Source organism: Ochotona curzoniae, unplaced genomic scaffold (genome assembly GCF_017591425.1).
Source record: "Ochotona curzoniae isolate NIBS_2020 unplaced genomic scaffold, NIBS_Ocur_1.0 contig_2210, whole genome shotgun sequence".
NCBI classification, from domain to species: Eukaryota; Metazoa; Chordata; class Mammalia; order Lagomorpha; family Ochotonidae; genus Ochotona; species Ochotona curzoniae.
Window position 1 is genome coordinate 47,723,949 of NW_024465369.1, and position 27,364 is coordinate 47,751,312.

The following is a 27,364-nucleotide window of genomic DNA, read 5'->3' on the forward strand; positions in this document are numbered from 1 at the left end:
AGCAGAAGCTGACCAGGTGCTAGCCTTCACATTGGCTGTCTTCACACTTAGCCAGCCCACTGTGGCTATTTAGATGAAGACTTTGGCTTCAGACACCAGACGTGAACTATGTAACTGTGCTGTCCATGCAGCCTTCCTGCTATAATCTGATCCCTATCATATCTCATTGGAGAGACTGCAGAGCAAATCAGGCATTCTTATCCTTGTGCCAGTTATGTTTATGACTGAATCACTAAGTGGAGACACCTTATAGCTAAGGGTATAGGCCTGAAGGTGTGACATTGAAAATAGGGACCATGCCGCATAGCAGAATGCGCCACCTAGAGATACTTTTGTGTTACTGCAGGCTGCTTCAAGATCAGACATCATCTTTCTTACCTGTGGGTGCACAAGAGCAGTTGACATGATTAGGGCACTTCTCTGGGCGGTGTTTGTCACAGGGGCTTAGGAGATCTTTGCCTTTCAAATAAAATGATTTTAAAAAGTGTTTTAAGTGTATGTCTAATTCTGGAGAATAGGATCCCATTTTTGACATTACAGGGTCTTAAGTCATGCACACAGTTACATATATTGATGTAACCTATCATCTACTGCAAAATCCCTTAAATTTCCACAATTTAAAAAAGTCAAAGTGAAGCACTGTCTTAGGTGTCACATGAACACTCTCCTAAATTCAGCTGTATACTAGCAAACTATGCAACTAATCACAAGTGGATTTTTTTGTGATATACAAAATACATTTTAAAAGCCTTTTCAGATGCCATTTGTATGGGATGACTGCTTAAGCTTGGCCACTTCTCACCCACACGCCTGGTGTCAGGTAACAGTAAGCATTCGTGAGGCACCTGGCGCAAGCTGCAACACAACAAAGCCCAGCTTTCCACAGTGCACAGCCTGGGCGGTGCTGACCTACACAGCTGCACACACCAGGCAAAGGCCCGTAGACAGGGCAGAGAGGACATCTCAACATGGAGAGAATAAGGAACCACTGGGAGATGTGGGGCTCAGGGGCAAAGAGGTCACTGAGTCAACAAGATGGCGACTAATAATCCAGGTCACTGGAGGGCAAGATGGCAGCCAAGGACAGAGCCCTGGGCATGAACCAGGGCAGGAGTCACACAGCTCCAAGGAAATACTGATTGACCAGGGCCATCTCGCTCACCTATACCTGGTCTATGGGAGGTGGCTTCCACAGTCATTCTCCTAGTAATTGGCTCCTAGTTTCTCCCCTCCTGGAATTCCCAAAGTTCCTAGCCTGAGGCTATACCTTACCCTATATAAGAAATCGAATTTCCCCAATAAATCGGAACTGCTTAGACAGAACCCCTGTCCGTGTGTTTGTCTCTCGCGGGCCGGGAGGCTGGGTGGTGGGCAGCAGGCTCATCCCCTCTGGCAATGGGGTACTAAAGGAATCTGTGGGGGAGACCCCACGGGAGAGAGCAAGGAGGAGAAGAAGAACCTCTGAACGTTGTCTGTGCATTGCTTGATGGAGCTGAGACCTGTGAGCAGTGCTGTTAAAGCCCAAATCGAAACAGAAAGACACCAGAAATGGCACAAGTAATAATTTCTCATTATTCAGCAGTTCACCACACTCATACAATAGAAAATGACAAATACGTGATTTCCTCTAGGCGTGTGGGCAGAGAGGACATTGACATGGACAGAGTACGGACGCACTGTAACATGAGAAACAACATCCAAGAAGACTGGCTGTTTCTTCTCTAGCTGCCGGTTTGGGATGGCCACGTCGGCTCCTCAGCCCTCTCGGGATGACCCCCTTCCGCGGGCACTGCCTCTTTTCTCCGGCTCGGCAAGGGTCACAATGACGATTCCAGCTGGCAATTCCAGCAGGTGGGCTGCGCTAAGTCACACTCCCACTCCACGAGACACCCCTGGGAGGTGAGCTTCTGCAGCAGAAGCATCAGCACATCTACAACACTTATAGTGTGTCACCATAAAAAGGATAAAAAAATAAAGTCACATGAAAGTGCAATAAAACAATGTCAGAACTTGTGCTTATACTTGCCAAATAGTTCTCCTTAGAAACCTGAGTGGAATTCTGCAAGTCAGTCTACATAAAGGCATAGCTCGAATGAATAGATTTTGGCCAAAAAGACAAAACTCCTAATATTAGATATATATATATTTAAATACTGCTTCACAGAGGGCATATCATTTGAAAACCAATCTAGAAAGTTCCAGCTGGGCTGCACTTTTATCAGAGAAGTTCCACTCAACTGGGCTCAGGAACACAATAGCACTGATCTCATTCTTTGTGGTCTCATCCAGGTTAAAAAAAAAAAGTCAAGTGTGAGACCCCAGGGAGTTGGTGTAGCAACATTTTAACTTCATGAATGGGTTGCCATGCCCAAATCTTTACTCAGATCTATGCTTTGGCCACCTTGCCCCAGGGTCAAAGCTCCCACTGGAGTCTGGTATTATGAATTGAGAAAAAAAAAAAACTGCTTTCTGGCAAAAAGATCACAGTGTGTTTGGTGGAAAATTGTTACAAATAGATACAATTATTTATAATGGTGATGTCTATTGTAAACGTCAAGAGGGTAAATGGCTCCAACTTAACACACAAACACAAGTCAAGAAAGGAATTAGTTTCTAATCTTTATATGTATAAAAATCATATCAAAATTTAAAACATATCTTAAGAAATATTTCTCTGTATCCCAGTTATTAAATGGCTAATTAGACATTATTAAAAAATAAAAAGATTGTGAGACCCCAGGCTGCAGTCCCTTCAGCTTGCATCTGATGACCTCTTCTCACTCCAGAGGGCTGGGATTCTATTCCGTGCTGCCTTTACATGCAGTCTTGGACAAGTTACTGAAGCTCCCCAAACCTCAATGCCACCAAACCATCATCGGCATTTTCTAAACCTGTTCCCAGGTATATTATCCTCATGGAAAAAAAAAGGCTTCTTTGGTCCTATGAAGGCAGAAGCCAAGCACACAATGCGCATTTGAAGGCTCTGAAAAGTCCTCCAGGATACAGGTTTAATTCTGTAAATAACTGACTCCCTCAGAATCCCACTAGTACTCAGTGGTGGGCTCTGGACTAGTCTTTGGTTCACACTGGTCCAGCAATGTCTTAGGTCTCTTGGAGCACCAATGGTGATCAAAGGTGGGACGAATAGTGCAGCATGGTGACACAGGTTCTGGGAATGAAGACAGTGCGAGTGTCCTGGTGCCGCCAAGGTGCATGTTCATGGTTGTTGGCTCTTTGAACATGGCTCCTTGGTTCCTGATGAAAGTCTCCATGCAAGGAAAGTGGTCATGACACACACAACCTTTGTGCCACCCACTGAAATATTCCTCTGCAAGGAGAGTGAGCCTCAACACACGACCTTCTCAGGGGTGGGGGGCTCATATGTTCTCCACAGCAGATGGCTTTTGTCCCTGTCCATTATAACCAGCTGCACCCAACTGTGGCAGGAGCTGTGTCTTCCTCCTGGCTGCCTTGCACAGCAGGTCAGCTCGTGGGCAGACCGTCGGCCTGCAGGCTGAAGAGCTGCTCTTCCAGGAAGGCACCCCCCAGGCCATACTGTTCCTCATGCTGACGGATCTCTTCAGGCGACAGGTGGCTTGCCCCAAGGACGAACTCGGCAAATCTAAGACATTGGTGGGGTAGGGAGGTGTGAAGGGTTGGTTAGGTTGAAATGAAGTCAATATTGTCACAGAAAGGTTCATTTGAATGATAACATTTTCCCTTGCTATAGATCCCCCTTTAGTGGAGAGCTAGGCATCTACACACCAGGTGTAAACACAGGGAATGGCTTAAGTGATCGCCTTTGAGGCAGCTACTGCTCAGAAAAAGGGGAGAGAAGCAGATCTAGCATCCAGGGCAGCCCAACATCCCCACTCCTGTTTCCCAGTTCTGTCTCCTGGCCATGCTATATTAGTTGAATTACTTGGTTAATCTTAGCGGCAAACAACTTTGGCCCCTTCAATCTTTGCACGGGTGACAGCCCATATATACACAGCTAGGAAGAAGGGAAGACACAGGGGCATACGTGCGTTCACAGTAAACTCTACAAAGACTATTTTCCGTCCCAGCCGAAAGGGAAACAAGGTCATGCACGCCATCCCTTCTTCCTTCTCACATGGAAGTCATCTCCAAGGCCTTCCTTACAAAATATCACACTAAAGGTAATCCTGACATCCACACGCTGAAGCACAATCTCCCCTGGCCACCTGTCTGCCATCTGCCAGCCTGAGCAGGCAGCAGTCACTGTCTAGGTCCAGGTGCCTGTACCAAGCCCTCAAGCCCCCCATGTTCAGGGGACCCCTCGGCCAGGCTCTGGCTGGAACGGATGAGCAGGGCTTACTTTTTCGGAGCCTGGAGTTTGGAAACGGCCAGCCATGAGGGGAAGTCAGCTCTGCGGCAGGCTTGGCGCAGCTCCTCCAGGGCACTGGTCGTTTCGGCTTCAGCTTGCTCCCTGTACTCCTCTTCGCTAAGAAACCGCACCACCAGCTTTTTCGATTGAAACCATTCCTTCATTTTCCTGAAAACATGGAGCATTTGGTTGCTAGCTTCCTGTCCAATCCAATCCTTAAATTTTACAAAAAATATATGTTTCTCAGACAGCAGCATTTCAAAACCCCCTTTATATTACAGCTACACATTTTTATTGTTACCATGACTAAAGTATACAGAACAGGTAACTTACAGTCTAACGACGCATTCCCTACTTCCTGAACCAGCATAAATCATTTCTGGAGACATCTAAGAATCAACTTCTATTAGTGCTGCTTGTTCTAACTTTCTTGGTGGCTTCTAATGCTGCAATCAGATGACCGAGTCTGCCTTCCTCATGCCTGACTTGCTGAACTTGCTGGGCGCTAACAGAAGCCCACCTTGGAGACAGATGTCCTGCAGACAGCCAGCTGAAAACACCTTACTCTTGCCTAGCAGCTCCGTCTGCAGTGTGTCGGTTCCACCTAGTGGCAGGGATTTTGACTAATCCTAGAAACAGGAACTACTGCACAAAGGTCTTTTAGGTACAATTTACAATAATTCCTCTTTCACTACATGCTGAGTGTTCACAACTGAAAATTCTTATATATATTTTTTCCACCAACAAAACCCCAAATCTCATAAAATGTAGGCATCTAAAGATTTAGGAATCTGAGAGCTGCATAAAAAGGACAACGATACTGAGGTTTTAAAACCATTTATACCACACTTGCCAAAGAACTTTAAAAAAAACACTTTGAGGCAGTTTTACATTTAGCCAGGTTTCCAAGTCTGAACGCATCAAATCAGACTCAGAATCACCAGGAGGTCCCAAATATTTACTCCTGGGGAAGAAGGAATCGAAAAACCTTTTATCTTTTATCAATTCTGTGATGGCTGACGAGCCGGGTCAAGGAGCCCCCTAACATGTCCTTCTCCTTTTCTGAAGGCCCACCTTGCTGTCCCGAGATGGAAACCCCTGGACTCTGAGCCAGAAGACCAGCTCTAGGCTTGTGTGAACTGGGCACCTCCCAGGGCACTAAGCCCCACATTGCTCATGTAAAAAATGAACAAGAGCAGGACTATCCACCTTAGGAGGTCTCCAATCAGATTAGATGAGATAGTCTGTGTACAGGAGCTGGCACAGTGCGTGTGTCCCACAAGGATGATACAACTATGGATTATTAAAATACACCAAAACAGCTCTTTGCACACTAGTACGTACTACACACAATCAAGTCATTTTCTTTCTCTGGCTTACTGTTTAACCTGTAGACTCCTGCTTGATTCCTTAGTTCCTCAAACACTGGTTCACTAGCGACACAGCAAGGTGAGGGAGGCAGAGTCCATCCTGGCTCCTAAGGCACACAGCAAGCACAGGAACGCACAGCAGGGAGGGCAACTCCTCTGACCTGCACTGCTGTCTTTCAGCTTTGCCACCGATCTCCATTTGGTGCCTTAGGACAAGGCCACACCACTCACCAGACCTCCTTCCTCAGGACAAGGTGACTGAGTACCTGCTAGTGCTGGGTCCCCTGACTCACCCCAGGCTCTCCTTGGCTACTGCCTGGGCCACTGGGTTGACTGAGGGCTGGGCTGTGTTACAGGTGTCTCCTGGTGTTCATGGATGCTGGTTTGTTTGTTGGATGTATTACTAATTAGATTAGCTGCCAATTAAAAATCATATTCATATCCTAATTCACTTTTCCAGCTTTTAAAAAAGTACTCTCTCTCTGATGCAGCTCAGACAGGAGTCATAAATCCAAAGTTCACCAAGGCTTTCCTGCGGGAGCTGCTACTGGGCGCTGAAGCATAACAAATAAGTCAAAATGGCATCCCAGGCCCCACGAAGGAACCAGATCTGATCCTGCCTCTGGTGCCCCAGCAACAGGCCTGGACCTGCCTTGCCCATGCAGCAGCAATAGCACCAACTGTATCACTAAGTGCTGTAGGGGCTTTCTCCCTGTCAGGTAAGACCTCTGCACCCATTCTTCTGGCTGTTTTGATTCATCTTTAAGTCTCCCCCCAGTAACAGCTTCTCTAGCAAAGTAGTCTTAAACCTTCTTTACATCCTCCAAGTCCTGGGCAAGCCTATACCCTAACACTGATAAGAAATGGAGACGCACACCTGTGTCTCAGCAAGGACATCTGAGGGGAGACATCACCTCCATCTGTGCGCCTGACACACCAACAGGTGCTGGCCTCAGTGACAGCAGAGAGGCAACACACAGCTGTGATGGCAGAGGCCACCTCATCTTTCTATGCTATCTCTGGGCTTAGTTACACTTTAACAGGAAACCTAGGAGAAAAGAAAATCTTGAATAATATTTTCCAATTATTTACGATTCATTTGTTTCCTAATTCTTCTAAGAGCCAACTATCACCCCTAAAACTCTAAAGAATGACAATGTTGAATAAAAGTAGAAAAGTCCAAGTAATTCAGCTACTGATTTCCACAAAGGTCATTGCTGATGCTCCTCTGAAAGATGAACAAACACTAGAAATGGAGATGGGATCAGAATTCTTCCCTGCCCTCAAAGTGAAATCACTGCACTGATTATGACGTCAATACAGTATGTCTCCTCACGTCCCCCAAAACTAGTAAAACCAGCGCTCCAACAACCACAACAGAAGATACGCACCAGCGGATATAGCTGAAGGCTCTCAATGGGTAGCCCCAATAGCGGAAGGACACAAGAAGGACCATGAGTGTGTAGGCTATCTGAGGCATGGCCATGCCAGCATATATGAGAGCCAGGGACAGGAACCGCAGTGTCCACATCAGCAGGCTCCTGCTGTCAGTGAGTGGGCCGTGTCTGTAACAGACGGCAAAGCTGCAAGGTCCGGATGTCAGGACGTAGCCTGGGAAAGCAGAAGAAGGTAAACAATGTCAGCCAGAACTGGTCTAGATAGAAAAATACTACCTTGGTCAGGAATAAGAATTTTTTTTTAAATGACAATCTGCAATTTAGTCTCCCTGTTCCTCATGGATGAATTGTAAAACATTCGGTCTCTGGCCATGAAGATTCTAGCACGCATCCTACAGGACAGTGAACTTGGCCCCTTCAGCACATCGCTGTGCGGAAAACAGGCATTGTTACAGATTTAAAGGGACCCACAGTTGCAAAATGTGGTTCTGGACTATACCCTGGTTCATAAAAACTAATCATCAAGGATGAGTGAGAAATCTTGATATGGCCTGGAGAACAGATGATTTTTTAATTTAATATTTGATGATTGTACAGGAAAATGCTCTTGCCTTTATTTTCATATATTTTAGTCCAGTTATTTAAAAGGGAGAGTGCTTCACAGAGAGAGGGAGACAGATGAGAAAGAGAGAGAGAGAGAAAGAGAGAGATATCTTACATCTGCTGGTTCAATTGCCAAATAGCCATTGAAGCTCAGATTAGGCGAGGCCAAAGCCAGAGACAGGAATCCCAGCTGGGTCTCTGGGGATGGTAGGTGTCCAAGTGCCACCCTCCTTTGATTTCCCTGACATACTAGCGGGGAACTGGATCAGAAGTAGAGCAGCCAGGGCTCAAACCGGTGTTCATACGGCATGCTGGCGTCTTTATCCAGCACCACCCCCCGCCCACCAACGCTCTTGCTTTTTAGAAATGAATCATGTGAGCTGGCTTTGTGGCATGGCAGGTAGAGCCTCAAATTGCAAGATGAACATCGCATGCTGGTGCTCATTCACATCCCAGCCGTGCCACTTTCCGACTCCACACTAATGCACCTGGGAAAAGCAGCACAAGATGGCATGTGTTTGGGCTCTGGCCACCCCTGGCCCCTGGCCTCAGCCTGGCTCAGGTCCACTGTCATAGTCTGCTGGGCAATATATCAGCAGATGGAACACCTTTCTCTTCCTCTTTCTCCCCTTCCTTTTCTTTCAAAAAAAAGAAAAGAAAAGAAAAGAAGAAAAAGAAAGAAAAGAAATGAATCCTGAAGTATTCTTTGTAACGTACATGATACCTGTAATTACTTTTGGAAGAAAACTAACATAAAAAGAAAAATAAACTTAAAACAAGTTCTTTAAGTAGGAAAAAAAAAAAAGAGGAACTTGGTCCTAAAAGTTGGGGGAAAATTCATTCTGCCAAGGTCATTATTTCCTAATTAAAATAAACTAATTTTTTAAATATTTTCTAAGAATACGCCAAATAATGAGCAGAAGCAAGTATTACTGTTCTGGAGAATGTAAAAATTTTAGATCAAAACTAATCAAAATTCATTTTAGATCAAGGATAAGAACTTTCAATGTTTTAAATTTAAACATAAAAGTGTTTTTACATTTAACTCACAGCTTTTCTTCATAAAGTGCCATTGTTTTGTGCTTTTGATGAATTTTTATGCAAATATTTCACTGTTATTACTTTTACTTTGGAACATCCACTGATGTGCATGTTACACTTTAATTTTCACTCGCTTTGCTTCTAAGCAGTGGACAAAATAAAATTTTCGTCTCAAAAACAAAAGGAAAACGAATGCTTTCTCAGACCCTTTCTGAAACGTCACTTTTTCATTAATCATCTATTTTTAGGATTTCTCACCTTTACACTGAATATGAAGAAGCTAAAGGCCACACTTTACAGTAACTTTTACATTATAAGTTAGATATGGTACAGCTTATTCCCAATTCAGAAGCATGTGCAGTTAATATCTTCTTTTTTTTTTTGCTATTTTGAGCACAAGTATAAAAAGCTACAGAAGATGCTATAGTAGAAAATAATTGAACACAAAGTTTCAAATAGCTAAAATCACCAGCTTCTGCAAATAAAACACAATATTATAACAGCACTTCCTTTTAGTTCCAAAAACCGAAATTGAGATACCAAAGAGAAACAGATGTCAAAAGAAGGTCTCTAGTGGCACTCTTCAGATTTACCAATAACAGAACATACTGTTAGAAAATTTACCTACCTAATACAAATATTCTGTTTTCATACCACAGCCAGTTCATATCTTCCATCAATTGGTACACAACATAAACTGAAGCAAACCAACAACCAACCATTAGAGCCCAAAAGGTGCTATACTGTGTGTGGAAGAAAATAAATGATACAATTTTTTTTGTTTGTTTGTTCATTGTCAAAAACAGCAGCAAGCAAATAAACCCCTGGCTTGAGAAACTCCCATCACTCTGAACTGGACCTAAGGAACTCTCTACAAAGCCGAGCCTCACCAGACGGTCCACAGGATGCAGGCTCCAGCTTGCCCAGGAGCTGCCCCTTGCTCAACCAAACTTGAATGGTGACAAGCTACCCCAAGGGGCTGGTGTGGATGTTAAGGTTGAATCACGGCCATGAAGAAAAGAACTATTGCAAAAATAATGCTGGCGTGTGGCAAGCTTTAATCAGTTGATGATTGTTTTTACTATGTGATTTATTTATTTGTTCTAAACTAAGTCTAGAACATGATTTAATTCACAGTCTGTTGGGGAGCTAATAATAGGAACAGAGAAAACCCAAGATGTAGCAATTCTCTTATTTAAGGCTTCGAAGGTCAGTAACCTGAGGTTCCTAGGCTTGTCAAGGTAACAGAAACTCCACACAGACTCAGCTTCTTGCCACTCAGAAGCAAGACACATGAAACCAGAGGAAAACAAAAAGTATCCCCAAAATGTAATACTCAGACCTACATATAATAATAAAAGCAAATCTCCAAAAAACAGAACAAAATCAAGACACCAACACACTGGAAACCAGTTCGATTTTAGTATATGTGCTGCCGAAGCGAGCACTGGAAACCAGTTCGAATAGAGAGAGGAACACACTCTGTACCGGAAACTGCAGTACGCTAATTGATCTTGATTAGTGAGCCATGTCTGTGGAATCACAGTTTCTACTTTTTATTCATTTGCACATAGCATGCTTACCTTTGGGATGTACCTTTTGCCCCAGAGCAGGATGAAGACTAATGGCATTAGAACACCTAGCACAGTCCCCGAAGAGTAATAGAAAACAGGACTCCTGTTAAGATAAGCACACAGAAATCATTGAGCTGCCAAGGAGCACTGTCAATATGAAACACATGATTTAGTCTGGTGACAATAGCCAAAAAGGAAAAAAACCTCAGATGCAGTTGAAATTACATACTGTGAGTGTACTCTTAAAAACTAAATCAGTACTCAAGTACTCAAGTTTATGGTAAATACCTTGCCACTAACTCAAAACAGAATGCCTGTGTTACCTTCTAGATTCAGAATCTAATCCAGCAATAATTGCTGAGAACGAATCACACAGCAGGTATTTTCATGGCTTTTATAACAGCCGTCAAATAAGCCACATTCCCCTTTCCCCTGCCTCCACTTATGTTTTAGAAAGGAGGAAACTAACTCACTAAGAAGTTACAGGACCTTCCTCAAGCCAGTTATCTACTAACTGGAGGATTCTGGATTTCAGAATTTGGAATTCTGAGTCCAAACTTTACTATTCGTGCTATGTACCCATTGCCTGGTCTGTCTGGTTTAGAGGCCCATGGATGACATTCAACATACATAGAGTGAGGAGTACCTGTCCAGTAGGACATACAAGGTACACAAGAACATTCAGTTTGGCCCTACCAAGGTAACCATAGGTGAGACTTGAAATTCTATAGATAGATAGCATGCTAAGTTTTAAGTTAATAATTTTGAATGGCCTGCAAGTGATGTTCTAATGTTCAAAATGTCCTTGGCAGAAAAAAGGTTCCCTAACACATGCACTATAAGGAAAAGCTTAATAATGCACAACACTGAGAATAGATGACAATGGGGCAGGTTGTCTGGAGTGATGGTTTGGATGTCAACTGAGATGCCTGCCTCCCAAACCAGAGTACTTGGGTTCAAAGTCCCAGCTCTGTTCCCCATTCCTGCTAATGTGTCCCCTGAAGGGTACAGCAGGTGATGGCTCAAGATGTTGATGCCTGCTACCCATGGAATTCCCAGCTTTGGCTGTTGCAGGCCTCTGGAGAGTGAACCACTGAATAGGAAATCTCTCTCATTATCCCTCTCTCTCCCAGTGCCTTTCAAATAGATACAACACGTTTTTCAAAGACAGCTGATAAATGTTGGGTTATAACTAGCATAAGCAAATAAAATATTATGAAGTATTGTATGTGTGTGTGTGTTTTCAAGACAAAAACAGCAAGAAACTAGACATCAGAATGTTTATCCAAGAGTCAGTTATTGAGTTTAGCTTCTGGCCCAGAGCCACATATCTGTGAGGCAGCTCTAACAGAATACAGAGCAAGGCACCTGGCATTTAAAAGGCTGTGTGCACATCTCAGTTCAGCTGATAACCAGCTGTGTGATGATGGGCTGAGACATAAAATGAAACAATGTGCGCGAAAGCATTGTGTAACTTGGACTATCATGCTCTACAGATAACCGCTCCTGCTTCGAGATCTTCCAAGCACAATCCTCAGATCCAGTATCTGAGAAACTTGAAACAAGAGCTATACATTTGTATAAAAACATTTAGCCTAGGGTCAAAGTGATCTATACTCCCACAATTACTTTTAAAGATTTATTTACTTAAAAGGCAGAGCCAAAGAGAAAGAGACACAGAATGCTCTTCCATAAGATGCTTCACTTCCCAAATGGCTGCAACAGCCCAAGCTGGACCAGGCTGAAGTCGGGATCCATGAACTCCAGTTAGGTCTCCCACACAGGCGGCAGGGCTCCAAACATTTGGGCCATCATGTGCTGCATTCCCATGCATATTAGCAGGAAGCTCCACAGGAAATGGGATCTCAGTGGTAGTCCCATAGAGGATGCCGGTGTCACAGGCTGCAGCTTGATCTGGTGTGCTACACGCTGGTTCCTGTACTCTCCTTTTGATTCACAAAGAAGGTAAAAATGTATACTTACTGACTCAAGACCTTTGCGCGGAAGAACATAAAAACGCCCACCACACATGCAAGCAAGAGTTTGAAATCTACAACTGGAGTAAAAAAAGACACACAACAAATATTTTGTGTCAATGTAATGTTGGTGAAAGAAAAGTTGATTTATTAAAATGTCACATCAGAAACACTGAATCTAAAAAGTTGAGTACAATAAACACAGACTCACTGTTTCGTTTCACACTTATCTTGTAGGCCAGCATCTCCCCAGCAGGCTTCACAGAGAAACACGCCATCTCCACATACGGATGGATGATTATGGTCACATCATTAGATTCCTTTGGTGCCCAAAAGTTATGAATCACACATTTGGTAAAAGAAAGAATGGTTTCTGGATACTGGCAATGATGGCTTTCTGTGATATACACAATGGTGAACAGGCCTGGACTAGTAATTTTCACCTACAAAACAAAAACAGGGAAATCCATGAGCAGAGAAGGACACATTTCCTTTAAGCAGTTTCTAGATTTGCGCAGAGGAGACTGGCTGAGGACAGACACTCCGACATGCATGGTCACGTTCCAACCCTGGGTTTGATCCCGTGGGTCTGCATCTCAGTCCAAACATACGCCGGGCCACAGAAGCCCCCGAAAGAACACGTTCCTTCCCCGGAGCTGAGCTCTGTACTAGCACGTTACTGTGGGCAAGAGATACATACAGAAGGAGGAGATAGAAAGTGAATAGATGACAAACTACTTTTTAAAGATTCATGTTTAAATTTTTACTTGAGAAAGGTACCCTCCTTCACTGCTGGTGGGAGTGTAGGCTAGTACAACCACTATGGAAATTAGTATGGAGTGGCTGGAAAAATGCATAAACCGCCATATGACCCAGCATCCCCTCCTAAATATACCCAAAAGGAGTGAATCTGCTGTGAAAGGGATCTGTAATTCAATATTTATAGCACAACAATCTAAAATAGCAAATACGTGAAGCAAACCAATGTGCGTCCAAGGAAAGAGTGGTTAAGAAACTGGGTATAAAAAAAAAAAAAAATCTACACCATGAATATTATGCAGCTATAAGAAAAACAAATTATTCTATTTCAACAGTGACCCCAACTAGAAACAATTATGCTGATGAAAATGAGTCAACACCAAAAGAACAAATACCATATATTCTCTCTCATATAGGAAGCCAACATGGAAAGCGTACCTCCAACAGTCCAATCTATCGGTTTTTTTGATGTTTTTACTTCATTTGGTTTGCTTCAAATAACTTTATTCTCTAGTATTGAATTCCATCATGTGCTTATGAAGTATATGATGGCATCATTTTTCCCGAGAGATTTTCTGTGTGTTCCTTTTTGTCAGCATGTGTTGCTATTCAATGGTTTAACATTTTATCAGGTGATTATACTTTGTTTGTCGACGTTGTTAGTGTTGTTGTTGAAGTGGTTGTTATAAATTGATGGTCAATCTGAAACAGTACTATTATTTTCAACCCCAAACAAACCTGTATCTCTGCATAAGGAATTGTGAAGTAATCAAGAATCAATAAATCGAAAAAAAAGAATAAAAAAAACTTCATGAAAAGATCCTCTGCAAATTAGATATAAAAATGACCATGACTTAAAAGTTCTAAGTTGGGCCCGGTACTCATGGCCAAACAGCTAAAGTTCTCACCTTGAATGAACCCAGAACCCAATGGCCCCTTCTAGTTCTGGCTAGCTCCACTTCCCATCCAGCTCCTCCTTGTGGCCTGGGAAAGCTTGGAGATAGCCCAAAGCCTAGTGCCCCCTGCACCAGCGTGGTTGACCCTGGAGGAAGTTTTCTGATAGGCAGAGCATCTCGGCTGTTTCTGGTCCACTTGGGGAATGAATCATTGACAAATGGTCTGGCTCTCTGTCTCTCCTCATCTCTGTGTATCCGACTTCGCAATAAAAATAAATAAATCTTTACAAAAAAAAAAATTTTTACTTGAGAAGCAGATTTATACGCAGAGACGGAGATAGAGATTTTCCCATCTGCTGGTTCACTCCCCAGATGGCTGCAACTGTCAGAACTGAGCTGATGACCTGAAGCCAGGAAACGGAAGCTTCTTCCAGGGAGCCCACATGGGTGAAGGGGTCCAAAGCTACAGCCATCCTCCACTGCTTTCCCAGGCACAGGCAGGGAACCATATCAGAACTGTAGCAGCTGGGACCCAAACCAGCACCCATATGGAGTGCAAAAGCTACAGGCTGAGGATCAGCCTGCTAAGCCTCCATGCTAGCGTGGCAAACTATTCAGTTTCAAACATAATGAAAACAGGGTCTCTGTCTGTACCAACGTGTATTAAAATGAAGGAAAAATGCTTCCTTGTGGACTAGCTGATTCTGTACATAGCTCAGGCTTCTCTGACCATGCTTGTTGAAGAAGGACCAGATCCCAGCCTTGGCTCTTATACCAGCTATACAACCACTGACAGCTACCAGCAGATGGTGACAACTCCATGGTCAGCAAGCACTGATGCCACTCCTGGCTGTGCCTCCTAACATTCCTTCTCTTTGCCCCACAGTAGAATAAGTCTACAGTGGAGTGAAGGCACTAGTTTAGACTCTGTCACCAGGAAGTGTCGCCCACCAAACCCTCAATTCTCTTGGACTTGGGTTCCAGGCACACAGCTGTACCTTTGTCATTCTTCTTGGGGATTTTTAACCTATAGAGTCTACATACCAAAACTCCTCCTAGTGCTCTAACTCCCCAGGCCCCAGAACTCTCTGTGTGCTCTCACCCTATACCCTTCCGCCAAATACTGCCTTGGCCACGCTCTCTACCAAACTGCCACCCGTCCCCACAGTACTTCCTGCACTGGCTGACACCCTGCCTACATGACCAGCACATCCTCTCAGCATTCTGATCTTGCTCAGGGTCTGAGTAGCCCTCCCCTGTTCCTCACCCTCTTCATGTCTTCCATCCCTTCCTACACAGCTCAACTCCATGCTCAGTGCTGCATTATCCACATGCAGGAGTCTGGAGTCCCTTGGACTTCTCTTGCTTTGTCAATCTCACTGAAAAAAAAATCCAACTCTAAGTATTCCACTCTGGCATTTGTGCCACTCACTGTGCTACAGACATGCACAGTGGCTTCACTTGTTAAGTCCAGACTGTGGACCTGAAGTGAGACTTGAAAGCTGCAATCATTTGTGTCACACATTCCTGTCCATCTACTCTCCACAAACGACATTACAACTTCTCCTTCTTAGACTCTCCAGTACCCATTCCATCCTTACTTATGGCCAAAAAGTCTTCCTACTCACCAAAAAGGAAGAAATCAGCAAGAAATGTAGGCTGGCTGCTATGCCTATATCCATCCACCTGCTCACATCTGTAGACATGAGCCCTGTTTCCTGCCTGTGGAGAGAACATTCCTGCCATGGAGGAAACTTACATTCTCCTTTAAAGGCCGGCCCCCAGTTTGTGCACTGGATTCCATCAACCTCTGCTCAAGGACATCCCATCCACATGTTTTCCCTCTGCTAGATCATTCCTATCAGAATATACTGATATTTCCCCCACTTAACAAAGATATTTTTCCCATCAAAAATGTGCGCGTGCACACACACACACACACACAATCTTACAAGGACTCCCTTTGCCCCACCAGTTACCCCCATTTTTTTCCAGTTCCTTGCAACAAAATTCCGTTAAAAAGTTCCCAACACTCCAGTCCCCAGTTCCTCTCCCTCTGTTCTCTCATCAGCCCACTACGATTAGGCTTCTGTCCCCAACAGGCTGCCCTTGGCAAGGGCACCTCAGTCTCCATGTTGCTAACTCAAACATCCAATGAATCCTCAGTCATGCTGTGTAACATACCAACAGCTCTCTTTTCTTTGTTACACTCTCTTCCCTGAACTTTCAGGCCAGTTCTTCTCTCCCTGCTCTTCCAGGTCCTTCTGGGTCTCTCCATCTACAATTATTCCTTAGTCTCACAGCTGCAAGTCCCACCTGCATGCTTCACCACCTGCTGTCATCAGTAGACATACAGGAACAATCCACCAGAAACTGCTGAGATGGACTCCCAACAAAGGTGGGGTAGGAATTCAAAGAAGGGATGAGGGGGAGTGAAAGAATACCTGAAAATACCTTTAGAGTTCAGACTTTGCCACCTCAGTTTTATATTTACTCAGAAATTGTGGTGATAGCATCAACCAGGACAGGAAGAAAGCCTGAAATGAAAACAACTAAAACCAACTACATGTTGAATCACTAATCAGACTATACTAAAGGGCAGGCTGTGGCCTGGGAATCAGTTCACTCAGGGAACCTCTGGGCACAGTATTCAGACCAGCCATGGTCACATAGAAGATAAACAGTGTAAACAAATACTGAGTTCCTGCTTCCAGGTTCGTCTTTCACAACTGTATGACTTAGCAATTCTGAAGCCACTTTCACTACATTCCAGGACTAGGCAAACAAACACATACATACCTTGAGAATAATGGGAACCAGATTTCTCACTATTAGAGAATGGAGTTAGACACCAAAAAGTGGAAGATTAGCATGAACTCCTTTGTTATTGCAGATATTGGAACCTTGGTTTTTGATAGATGGAAACAGATATGTATGTAGTTTTGTGAGTGGATAAACACATGGCAGTGACATACCAGTTAATAAGGAACACACCTAATGCTGAATACTCCTTGCAAAATGTAGGGTTTTATAGCTGGAGCTAGGAAACTACAACATGAACTTGGAATGCCTGGATTTATTAGAGCATGAATAAGTGATCAAAAATGACAGGCACAAGTTAAGAGGACACAGGGGTTAGCTTGAAGGAGTTCCTACCGGACAAATATAGAACGATTTGAGTGTCAAAATAAATTTTGCGAGCATTAGGCTGTCCACTGAATAAATTAACAATTCATGAGATAATGCGGATTTATATAAACAAGAGGAAGAAATGTTTCCTTATAGAAGAATGTCAATCAGCACAGAATAAAGGAATTTTTTAAAAAATCACCATTGATAAGCTTTATGGTGACAGCTGATTAAAATAAGCACCACCGATAGACGATGAGTCTAGAGGGTGAAAATTTGATGAGGAATTGGATATGGGCATCTCAAATCATTTTCCCAAAATACTCACTAAAGGGAAAACAGTGAAGTTTACAGTGGAAAAACCTAACCAATACCACCCTACCAAGGGCCCCACATGGTATGCCTTACCAGTAAGGTCCAAATCCACCTCGCTCCTACAAGGGCCCATCTGTTCCCTCAGCCTAGCACTCTTTTTTCCCAGATTTCTCCCTGAGGTAACTTGCTCATTTCATCAGAATCTGTCTCAAATGTCTTCTTGTCCTACTTACCTTACTTAACATTTTCCATTTTCATAGTGCACATTTGCTTTGTCATCTTCATTGCATTTTCCGCTTGCTATTCTCCACCCCAATAATGTGAATGTCCACAAGGGCAGGGATCTGTTTTGTTCATTTATAGATCCTAACAGCCTAGAGTGGTCCCTGGCACATAGGAGGTGCTCACTAAACATTCACTAGATGTTCAATGAAGCAGAGGCCTGGGCTACTGACAGCAACCGGCATCATGGCTGCTCCACAAGGTTGACACGTAAGAACTTGAGATGCAATTATTTCAGAAAGCAGCTGAGTGAGTGTTATCTTGCGTTGTAGTTGAGACAGGAGCACGCTGCACGCTACGATCTCCTGAACTCATATTCACTTGAGGTGGTCTGGGGAGAGGCTGAAGAGTAGGCAGGAAGTAATCTCCCCACACATTTTACCACACTACTCCTCAGATCCTCACATTAGCATCCATCCTGACACTCTGTTCCACATCACACCAGAGACTTTCCCTTCTCTTGAAATATTTTAGTTTCCTCAGATGTGATTTAAAAGTAATCTTATGAGGCTGGCACCTGGATATAGTAGGTTAAGCCTCCAACTGTGGTGCATATGGGTGCCAGTTCGAATGCTGACTGCTCCACTTCCAATCCAGCTTCCTGTTAGTATGCCTAGGTAAAGCAGCAGCAGGTGGTCCAAGTACTTGGGTGATCTAGAAGCAGCACCTATGTAGGTGATCTAGAAGAAGCTCGTCCACCCCCCAACTTTAAACCAGCCCAGCTCTGGCTGTCGCGGCCATTTGCGGACTGAATCAGTGGACAGATGACCACTCTCTGTCTCTTCTTCTTTAGCTATAAATCTGCCTTTCTCCCCTCTCCCCAAAAAGAATTAATCTTAAGAAAAAAAGTAACCTTACCTGCACAGTTGACCAAATAGCTGTCCACTCCATTTGGGAATGTTGATTGTAGCAGTAACAATTTGACTGAAAAGTTTTAATTGAATCTATCTCCTTTAACATTGTGCACTTTGAAACTGAAAGTTGGAAAATAGAATAATTTCCTTAACAGTTAATCTGCAAAGAATTTCCTTTTTTTTAAAAACTCATAGGGAAGTAATAACACATAGGAAATACTTCTTCTACCTAGTAATAACAGTCTACGTACTTTTTAACCTGTAACAGATAAAATATTACAGTCCAGTGTTTCCCAAGAACAGAGAGAATATACTCTTTCAGAATTGAAGTACAGGACACGCTGACACCGGGCCTCCTTCCCAGCAAGGATGAAACAGGAGTTGGGGAGCAGAGGTTAAGCAGAAGACGATGAGATGGAAGTCGGGGTTGGGGGGCACATGTGTGCGGCAGAGGTCAGAGAGATCATGGGTGGTTCAGTGTAGTAACACCTGACTACTGCTGGTGAGGAGGCCAAACTGCAGTGAGGGACACTAGCATGGGGAGAGCTGAGCAAGGGTCACTGCTGCTTAACCAATGTGGCCATCAGCCTAAAATCAGAGCACACAACAATTACAGCTGACACTCAGAAAATGGCTTAGCTGAAAACTGCAACAAAGATGTGGGCAGGAAGCATTTGACACCTTTAGGCTCCAAATGACCACGGGAGGAGTGCCCATTACTAGAGCTATAGGAGTGGGGGGCGCAGTGCTCTGGTGGCTTAAGTCACTGCCAGAACTTGGGAGGAATGTGGAGGAAGATGTGGGGAGCAGACCTGGCAGTGTGCCGCCTTAGCCAAACCAAGAGGAAAACCAAGGGCAAAGAAGTCTAGATGATGCAGTCTGTGGAGGCCAGCTGCCTAGGCTCTAGGCAAGGGAATGGAAGGGCGGACAATGCATCTGTAGGAAAAACAAACAAACAATGGGAGTTGCCCAGGCAGAAGCAAGTGATAGGAACACATGTGTCTGTTAGAAAAGAGCATGTAGTGAGCAATGGGGAGTTCCGGGTGAACCACAAAGGAGCCTACAGAAATCCAAGCAAGAAGTGAGATGAGCGAGGCGGGAGAGAGAACAGGTGCAGGAGCACTTTGGAAGTAAGACTAACACGCTTTAAAGATCCCTTTGATGAAGGAGAAGATGACATGAAGGTTTCCAGTGAGTCAGTGGAGAGTCAGGCTTTTCAACCAGGTAAGAAATAACTGGAGAAGCAGCAAGCTGCTGAGGGGAAAGTAGTTTCCCTTAGGAATGAGAGACACGCTCCATGGCTATAATGCCTGAAACTGTGGATGGTACCAAGCCCTGTACATGTTTTTCCCCCATGCTATGAAGCATGGCCATGCAGTACCAAAGTTGATGCCTGCAGTACCACACTTTGATGCCTGGGTGCCTCCTCTCAGTCTCTACTCTGGTATTTTGGGGCCATAAGGAAGTAAAACAAAGAGTTGAACACACAAACACTATGAAACAGTGACAGCTGATAACCTGGATGGCTATAAGTGCCTAACAGGAGGATAGGACATATAGCTTGGATATACTGGACAAAAGGATTACTTACGTCCAACACAGAACACAGCAGGATGGTGTGAGATTTCATCATGGTACTCAGAAAGATGTATAATCCAAAATGAATAATTTCTGGAATTTTCCACTTAATATATGGTCCTCTGCAGCTACAACTTGAAATGAAATGGGATGAAAGTCTCAAGTACTCCTCAATGCAAGACAGAAACCGGAAACGTGCATGGATGCACGCAGACACAGCCTTACACTCTACTGACAACTCTAAGGAAAGTGTGCTGAAATGCTTCTCCAGAAAAATCTGAAATCAAGCTGGAACACAACCTGGTAGGCCAACACCGGGGATGGATTGGGAAACAAGCAATAAATAGTCAACAATTACATCCATTTAAAGAATAATACTGAGTAAGCTCAGTTTCAGTCCCTGCCCTGACTTGAAATGTTCTTGTTACTACGTTGGAGAAAAGTGAAAGGCAGACTTCAGGAAAGGATCCCAGGAACCCTCACCACATGAAACGCAAACTGCTTTAAGTGTCAGGGTTCCCAGGTGGTAATATAGCCCAGGAAAATTATACAAGGATCAATGCATTCCACTGTGACAATCATATCATTTCATCTTATTCAGTTCTGAGGAAATGCACATGCTTTAAATTATCAACAGGGCAGGTGCTGCAGCACAGTGAGTTAAAACGCCACTGAGGAGGCCTCTGAACCTCTTGTCAGGTTGCCTGGGGTTGAGCCCTGGCGCCTCTGCTTCCTATGCAGCTCCCTGCTAATGAGCTGGGACGGCGGCAGTTAATGACCCAAGTTTTGGGCCTCTGCCACCCATATGAGAGACTAGGATGGTGGTCCGGTTTCTGGCTGGCCTATACCTGGCTGCTGGGGCCATTTGGGAGGTGAACGAGCAAATGGAAGAAAGGGAGAGAACAAAGTGTTCCTGCATGGTCTGTTCATACATAAGAGCCCAAAGCAGAATGCAAAATCAATGTTACAAATACAAAGCAAGCAATGCAGACACATCTTCCTGGCCAACAGTAGCATTAGGGAAGGGGCATTTCTGAGAGGGCAAGGCTGGCAGCCAGCTATGGAAAAGAGGAAATGCTGAAGGCAGCGTGGGACCTGGATAAGCACATGAAAATAAACCAGCAGAAGTGGGGGGTAGGTCTCTGGACTTGCCTTCTGGGAGCCCACATGCTGCTTCTGCCAAGTCCTGTGGGCCTCTCAGCAAGACCCAGGGAAAACTGGGTGACCTGCATACTTGGAGTCCTCCATGCAAGAGGCTCTCCCCATCACCCCGGACGTACCCAGGGCAGTAGTGGCCTGAGAAGGTTCACTCCCAGCCGCAAAGCCCCGAGGCTCAGGTGGCTTCCCTGTGGGTGCCACCTCTCTGAAGTGGCCCTGCTAACCAAGTTGGCTCCCACAGTTGGCTCCCACAGAACGGTCTCTTTCATTAGCAATCTGCAGGAATGTCTTCTTTGTTGAACCTGGGGTTTGCAACCAAATCCTAGCTCCAAAGGAAGCTTTTGTCCATTTGCTCTTAAGACTTTCTCCTAAATCATTTGGTAACTATAGTTCTTAACAGCAAGATAATGCAATTTTCATGCATTCAGGAGTAAATGTTGCTCTGTTAGCCAACACACAGGCATCTTGCAGGTGGGACACTGTGACAGCCTTCCTGTTAGTCTCTCCACTTTCCACTGTGCCTCACAATCCCCGCTCGCACAACCTTTTCTCCAGTCAGCATCTGGACCTTTCCAAAGGATCCACCACACAGCATTATTCACCTGCTCACAAGTCTCCTGACCACACTGAGCCAGAACCCCAACCCCACCCAAGCACCGGAGCCCCTCGGTGACCCCCCACATCTTTCCTCCCCTCTCTCCAGCGCTCCAGTCACATTAACCCTCCTGTCTTCAAGATCCCAGCCTCCACCTGTGTTAAACCTCAAGTTTTATCCTTCTTTCTCCAGAGCTTGTGCCTTCTAATGACTGTTGTATTTGCTCAAATTTCACCCTCTCATGAAGGCTTCTTGGATCCACTGTGTGAATTTGGGCACCCAAGTGCTCTCAGCTTTCTTCTGGCTATGCTTTACTCCTTATATTCCACAGGCATTTATTAGTCTATACCATCTCTCTGTGAGTTAGAGACCTTCCAGATTCATTATTTTAGCCTCATTTAAATATTTATCTTTAAACGCTGTGTGTGTGTGCATGCACGCCACACATGCTGCCATCTGAGAGGTTCAGTGGCTTGCCCTGGCATGCTACCCTAGTCAGTTGAGAGCTCAGTGAAACTCTGAGCCTGGCTGCTGCCAGTCTGCACCATAAAAGGAGATACACATCAGCCCTTTCCTTAAAATCCCTAGAATTAAGAGGACATCCTCTCCAGCCTGAACCCTTGCCATCTCCTCACAGCCTAAGATCCATTCTGGAAGCCACAGACTACAGCCCCACCCCACCCTAGCATCCACACACCTTTAATTAGAGGGCTGAGTGCTGTAACCCTTAATATGCCACGGGGAAGAGGCAGAGGAGGGTGGGAGGAGGAAAGAAGGAGCCAAAAGTTTGTTCGTTTAATTCATGGGTTCGTGTTCTCTTGATGCAAGAACCACCACCCCCAAGTCCTTTATTTATTTAAGAAGATTTGCTTCACTTGTACTTCTAGAGGTTCAAGGACACAGCTCTGGCATCTGATCAGTCTGGGTGCAGGCCTCAAGGTAGATGGCCTTCGGACAGCAGGCAGGAGCACCTGCACCAAAGAGCGGTTCCTGCAGAACAAGGGCTGGGGAAGGGACCAGGTTCCCTTTATAATCTGGGCAGTGGTGGGAGGGGGGAGAGAGATAGTCTAGTACCATGAGACTTGCATGGATTCCTTTTTTTTCTTTTTTTTAAGATTTATTTTATTTTTTTATTGCAAATTCAGATATACAGAGAGGAGGAAAGACAGAGAGAGGAAGATCTTCCATCTACTGATTCACTCCCCAGGTGACTGCAAAGGCCTATGCTACACTGATCCAAAGTCAGGAGCCAGAAACTTCTTCCTCCAGGTCTCCCACATGGGTGCAGGGTCCCAAAGCCTTGGGCCGTCCTCCACTGCTTTCCCAGGCCACAGGCAGGGAGCTGGATGGGAAGTGGAGCTGCTGGGATTAGAACCTGCACCCATATGGGATCCCAGTGCGTTCAAGGTGAGGACTTCAATGGCTATGCTATCACACCAGCCTGAACTCTTTTTGAGAGGGGTGTCCCTATGACCTGCTAACCTTCCACTAGGCCCTATCTCTTCCTGGTTCTGCTACTTCCATCCTGCCCAATGGAGATGGATCCTGAAGCACAGGAACGTCTGTGGACACACATGAACCACAGTACTCCTAAGGGTGCCTCAGTCCATCCTGGGCACAAGGGCTTGCCTTACATCTTCCTGCAGTGCTGATCCTGGTTAGGGAAAGCACGGCTGGAGGGAGGCCGTGGTGCCTATAGAGATAACCACAGGCATGCTACTGAAAGCATGTTGCCAACAGGGTCCCCACTGCAGTTCTCCACAGCGGCCTATGGTTTCTGAGGTGAGACTGGTCTGTAAGCCCCACCATGAGCACTGCCCTTTAACTCCTGGCCATCCTTAGCAGGCTCTCAATCCTCCCAAGAAACACAGCTTTTGGAGATCAGCATATTTTTTGCTGTTATGTCTTAACTGTTAGGACAAGTACCTGTGGCATTAATTTTATCACCAAAGGTCAGGGCTGCCTTACTAGACAAAGCAGATCCCTTGGTTCACTTTGCATACCCCTTTTTACAAATACTCAACTAATCTAATTTTAGGATTATAGCAGTTCCCCCTCACCTGGTTTCACTTCCTATAGTTTCAGTCACCAACTACAGTCCAAAAGCAAAACTCAATGGCAAACTATAGAAATCAACAATTCCTAACTTTTAAAGAACTGTCATTACAGTCCGTTATTACAATTGTTCTATTTTACTTCTGTTGATGATTTCTGTGTCTACTCTATAAACTTTATATGTATATGGATGCATAAGAAAAAACACAGTACACATAAAGTCTAACTATTACTTCCTGAAGATAAAGTTACATTGGTATACACTGCACTTGATGCAGTTAACTAATTTTTAAAGCTGCTTCCTTGTATGGTTTTTGTTGCTGTCATTTAGTTTTCCCAAATGTGCATGTCTATATTTAAGTTAATGAGTTTGATAATCAAATATTTAGTAAAAATATTCCATCGGGGCCAGCATGAAGGCTCAACTGGTTAATGTTCCTCCTGTAAGCGCCAGCATCCTAAGTGGGTGCTGATTCATGTCCTGGATGCTCCCCCTCCTATCGAGCTTCTTGCTTATACCCTGGAGAAGTAGTGGAGGAAGGTGCAAAGCCTTGGGACCCTGCATCCACATGGGAGACCCAGAAGGAGCTCCTGGCTCCTGGTTTCGGACCAGCTCAGCTCCGACCATTGCAGCTGTTTGGGGGGTAAACTAGCAGATGGAAGATCTTTATGTTTCTCTGTAGATTTGCCTTTCCAATAGAAATAAATAAATCTTAAGAAACAAAAATTACCAATCTTGAAAAAAAATATTCAATCAAAACTTCAGAGGAGAGCAGGAAGTACTTAAAACGGACTTGCAGAATATACTACAAAGCACAAAGGCTTCTTAAATCTTAAGTGGATCTTAAAGTCACTTTTAATACAAAAATTTTTCACCTGTGTTCCTTTCAAAATGTTAGCCATACACAGTCCTTATATGGAAAGATTTTATCTTCAAATGAAACTACAAGATAATCAGAATATAATGTCCTTAAAAATATGCTGCTAATTTCTCCATTTGACATGACTATTTTGCTTTGGGGACAAGGGAGGAGAGGAAGAGCAGGAAAAACAAACCAAAAACTGGTGAACCTTAACTTGTGAGATCCTAAATGGAATCAAGGAGTTTCAAATAAAGTTAGTTTTCTTGCAGTTCTTTTTCTTTTAAATTCCTATTTTCAGAGATATTAGCATACAGCAGCAAAAGTACAAAGTTACAAAGCTAACTTCCCCATTCTGCTAAGCAAAGTGTTTTAACCTGAATCTTGATTTTTGCTTCTCCCAAGAACATGAGAATGAAACTGAAATTAACACAGACTGATGCATAGTGAAATCTGATTATAATGGTAAGCAGATTTTTCTTTGCAATAGACAATTCTGAAGCCTGTGGATTTGAAAGGGCCTATTGCTGCTTCATGCTTGGGAAACTACTGGCATGAAGTGAACCTCAGGCAAACACATGGTTTTCTAGGGACTTCACCGACGAGCTGCAAATGATGGATGACTCTAAGCTGCAAGTGCCCCTTCCTGTCAGCTAGACCACCTTGTGCCCCTCCTGTGCCAAGTGCCTCTAACTGTCCTTAAACAAGATAACTGGAAGCTGATCTCGGACCAATGTCCTCTCTTCCTGTGTGTGTACAACAGAGACCTACAAAACAGGAAGGGCCTTCTGGATCAGCCAATCCAAGCTGTTACAAAGCGGCCCTCTTTTACAGAAGGAAATACAGCAGTCCCCTTTTACCTGTGATTTCATTGTCTTTATCCAGGCATGTATAGCCAACCAAGGTCTGAAAACGCTGAGAAGTTCCAGAAGTAAACAATTCATAAGCCTCAAGCCACTTTTACCACTATATACTGTTGTCCTTATTCTATCATTAGCAGTGTTAATATCTACCTGCACCTAATTTATCAATTAAACTTTTTCACGGGTATGGATCTACAGGAACAAAAATGGTAGAGCCAGGATATAGTTCTACCTGAGGTTTCAGAGACCCACTGTGGGTCTTGGAACACATCCCCCATAGGTAAGGGGGGACTACCCTACCATCTCGGGTTCCCTCATAAAACCTCTCTTGGAGCCACAAGGATTCTTAGGCCTGGTCTACTCCCCACTGTGCAACAAGTGTCACTGGCACACCATGGGGTCCTGGCTGCTTCCTGGCTCACGGGTAGGCAGGAGCATACCACACCGAACTAGAACTTGACCAGCTTGGTGGGCACCTGCAGGTCCCAGCAACAAGCCAAGTCCTGACAGGAATTCCTATGTGTCTGCAAGTGATCTCGGGGTTCAGGGGACCCTGGCTGAAACCCTTTAGCAGGCGACTCCGCATATCTACAAAATAGAGGGGAAAACCGAAATGCTCAGAGAAGCCAGGCCAGGCGCCAGGCCATGCACCTCACCGAGGGTGCAGAAAGAAGTGGGCGAACAAGAAACCAGGGGCTCAGATGACATTTCATTTCCTAATTTTGTTGTCATGTCTAAAAACACTTCTTAGAGATAATTGCTTTGTTTTTTTGCTTTTTTACCAGTAATATTTATTCGGCTTTTGTTTCCACAATTATACAGTGTACCTTCCCCTAAAAAGGCTTCCAGGAACATTAAACAGGGCAGATGATGCAGTTCAAGCACTGGCAACACTGCCTGGCACGTGGTAAGCACTCCACAGACCTCCACTCAGTGACTCTGACAAAGAGTGCCTCCAGGAAAGCTTTCAGGCACTTTATGGGGGAATCCAGGAGTGAAACAGGAAATGTTAAGTTCACGGTAAAATTAGTAGAGGGTTCTGCAGTCAAAGCTCGCATTTTCTGAATCCCCTTTGCATGTCATGGCCTCCAGAGCACTCCACAGCAGCCACCACTTGTTTCCTGCGCTATGCTTGCCGGAAACACAACAGTCTCGAATCTTTCCTGCATTTTACAAGCAACCAGTTTTACCAGTGCTCAGAGACAGCAGAACCCGGGTCCAGCTAAAACCGGAAGCTCCTACAGTCCAAAGGAACCGATGCTCCCCGACCGGGACTAGCTGTGTGATCCTGTACAAACCAAACCGTCTCCGGGCCTCGGCTGCTTCTGCGCTATGAGGGAGCTGGGCCCGACTGTGTGCCTCTGCTTCTGAACCTAACATCAGGCAATGTCCCACTGCCAGCAGAGATGCCAGCGAAGCCCGACAGGCGGGAAGGCTGCCAGCTCTGCCAGCGCCCACGCGCGCGGGGTGACCGGGGTGACCCAGGAAGAGAGACCGAGAGCGCCCACCCCCGGCCGGCCGAGCCGGTGCGCGCCTTGCCCCGAGCCCGGGGTTACCTGACAACGCCGCCGCCTCCTCCCCGCGCACGCCGCCCGCGGGCAGTGGGGTCAGGGGCGGCAGCCAGAGCAGCGGCCACCAGGGCCCCAGGGGCGGCCGCATCCCTCCTCTGGGCCTCGCTCCGCGCCACCCGAGCCTTGGGGGCCGGCGGCCA

General features: G+C 44.9%; 1 protein-coding gene across 1 annotated transcript; it reads right to left on the reverse strand.

Moving 5' to 3' along the window:
- Positions 1–1,925: 1,925 nt before the first annotated feature.
- Positions 1,926–27,364, reverse strand: NEMP2 (nuclear envelope integral membrane protein 2). The gene is made up of 9 exons (XM_040971870.1): positions 27,210–27,364; positions 18,549–18,664; positions 12,521–12,752; positions 12,317–12,389; positions 10,343–10,436; positions 9,388–9,502; positions 7,110–7,329; positions 4,340–4,516; positions 1,926–3,622 (listed from the first exon to the last, which is right to left on the reverse strand). The coding sequence occupies exons 1-9, from the start codon at positions 27,310–27,312 to the stop codon at positions 3,484–3,486; spliced, it is 1,269 nt and encodes a 422-aa protein (XP_040827804.1). The 5' UTR covers positions 27,313–27,364; the 3' UTR covers positions 1,926–3,483.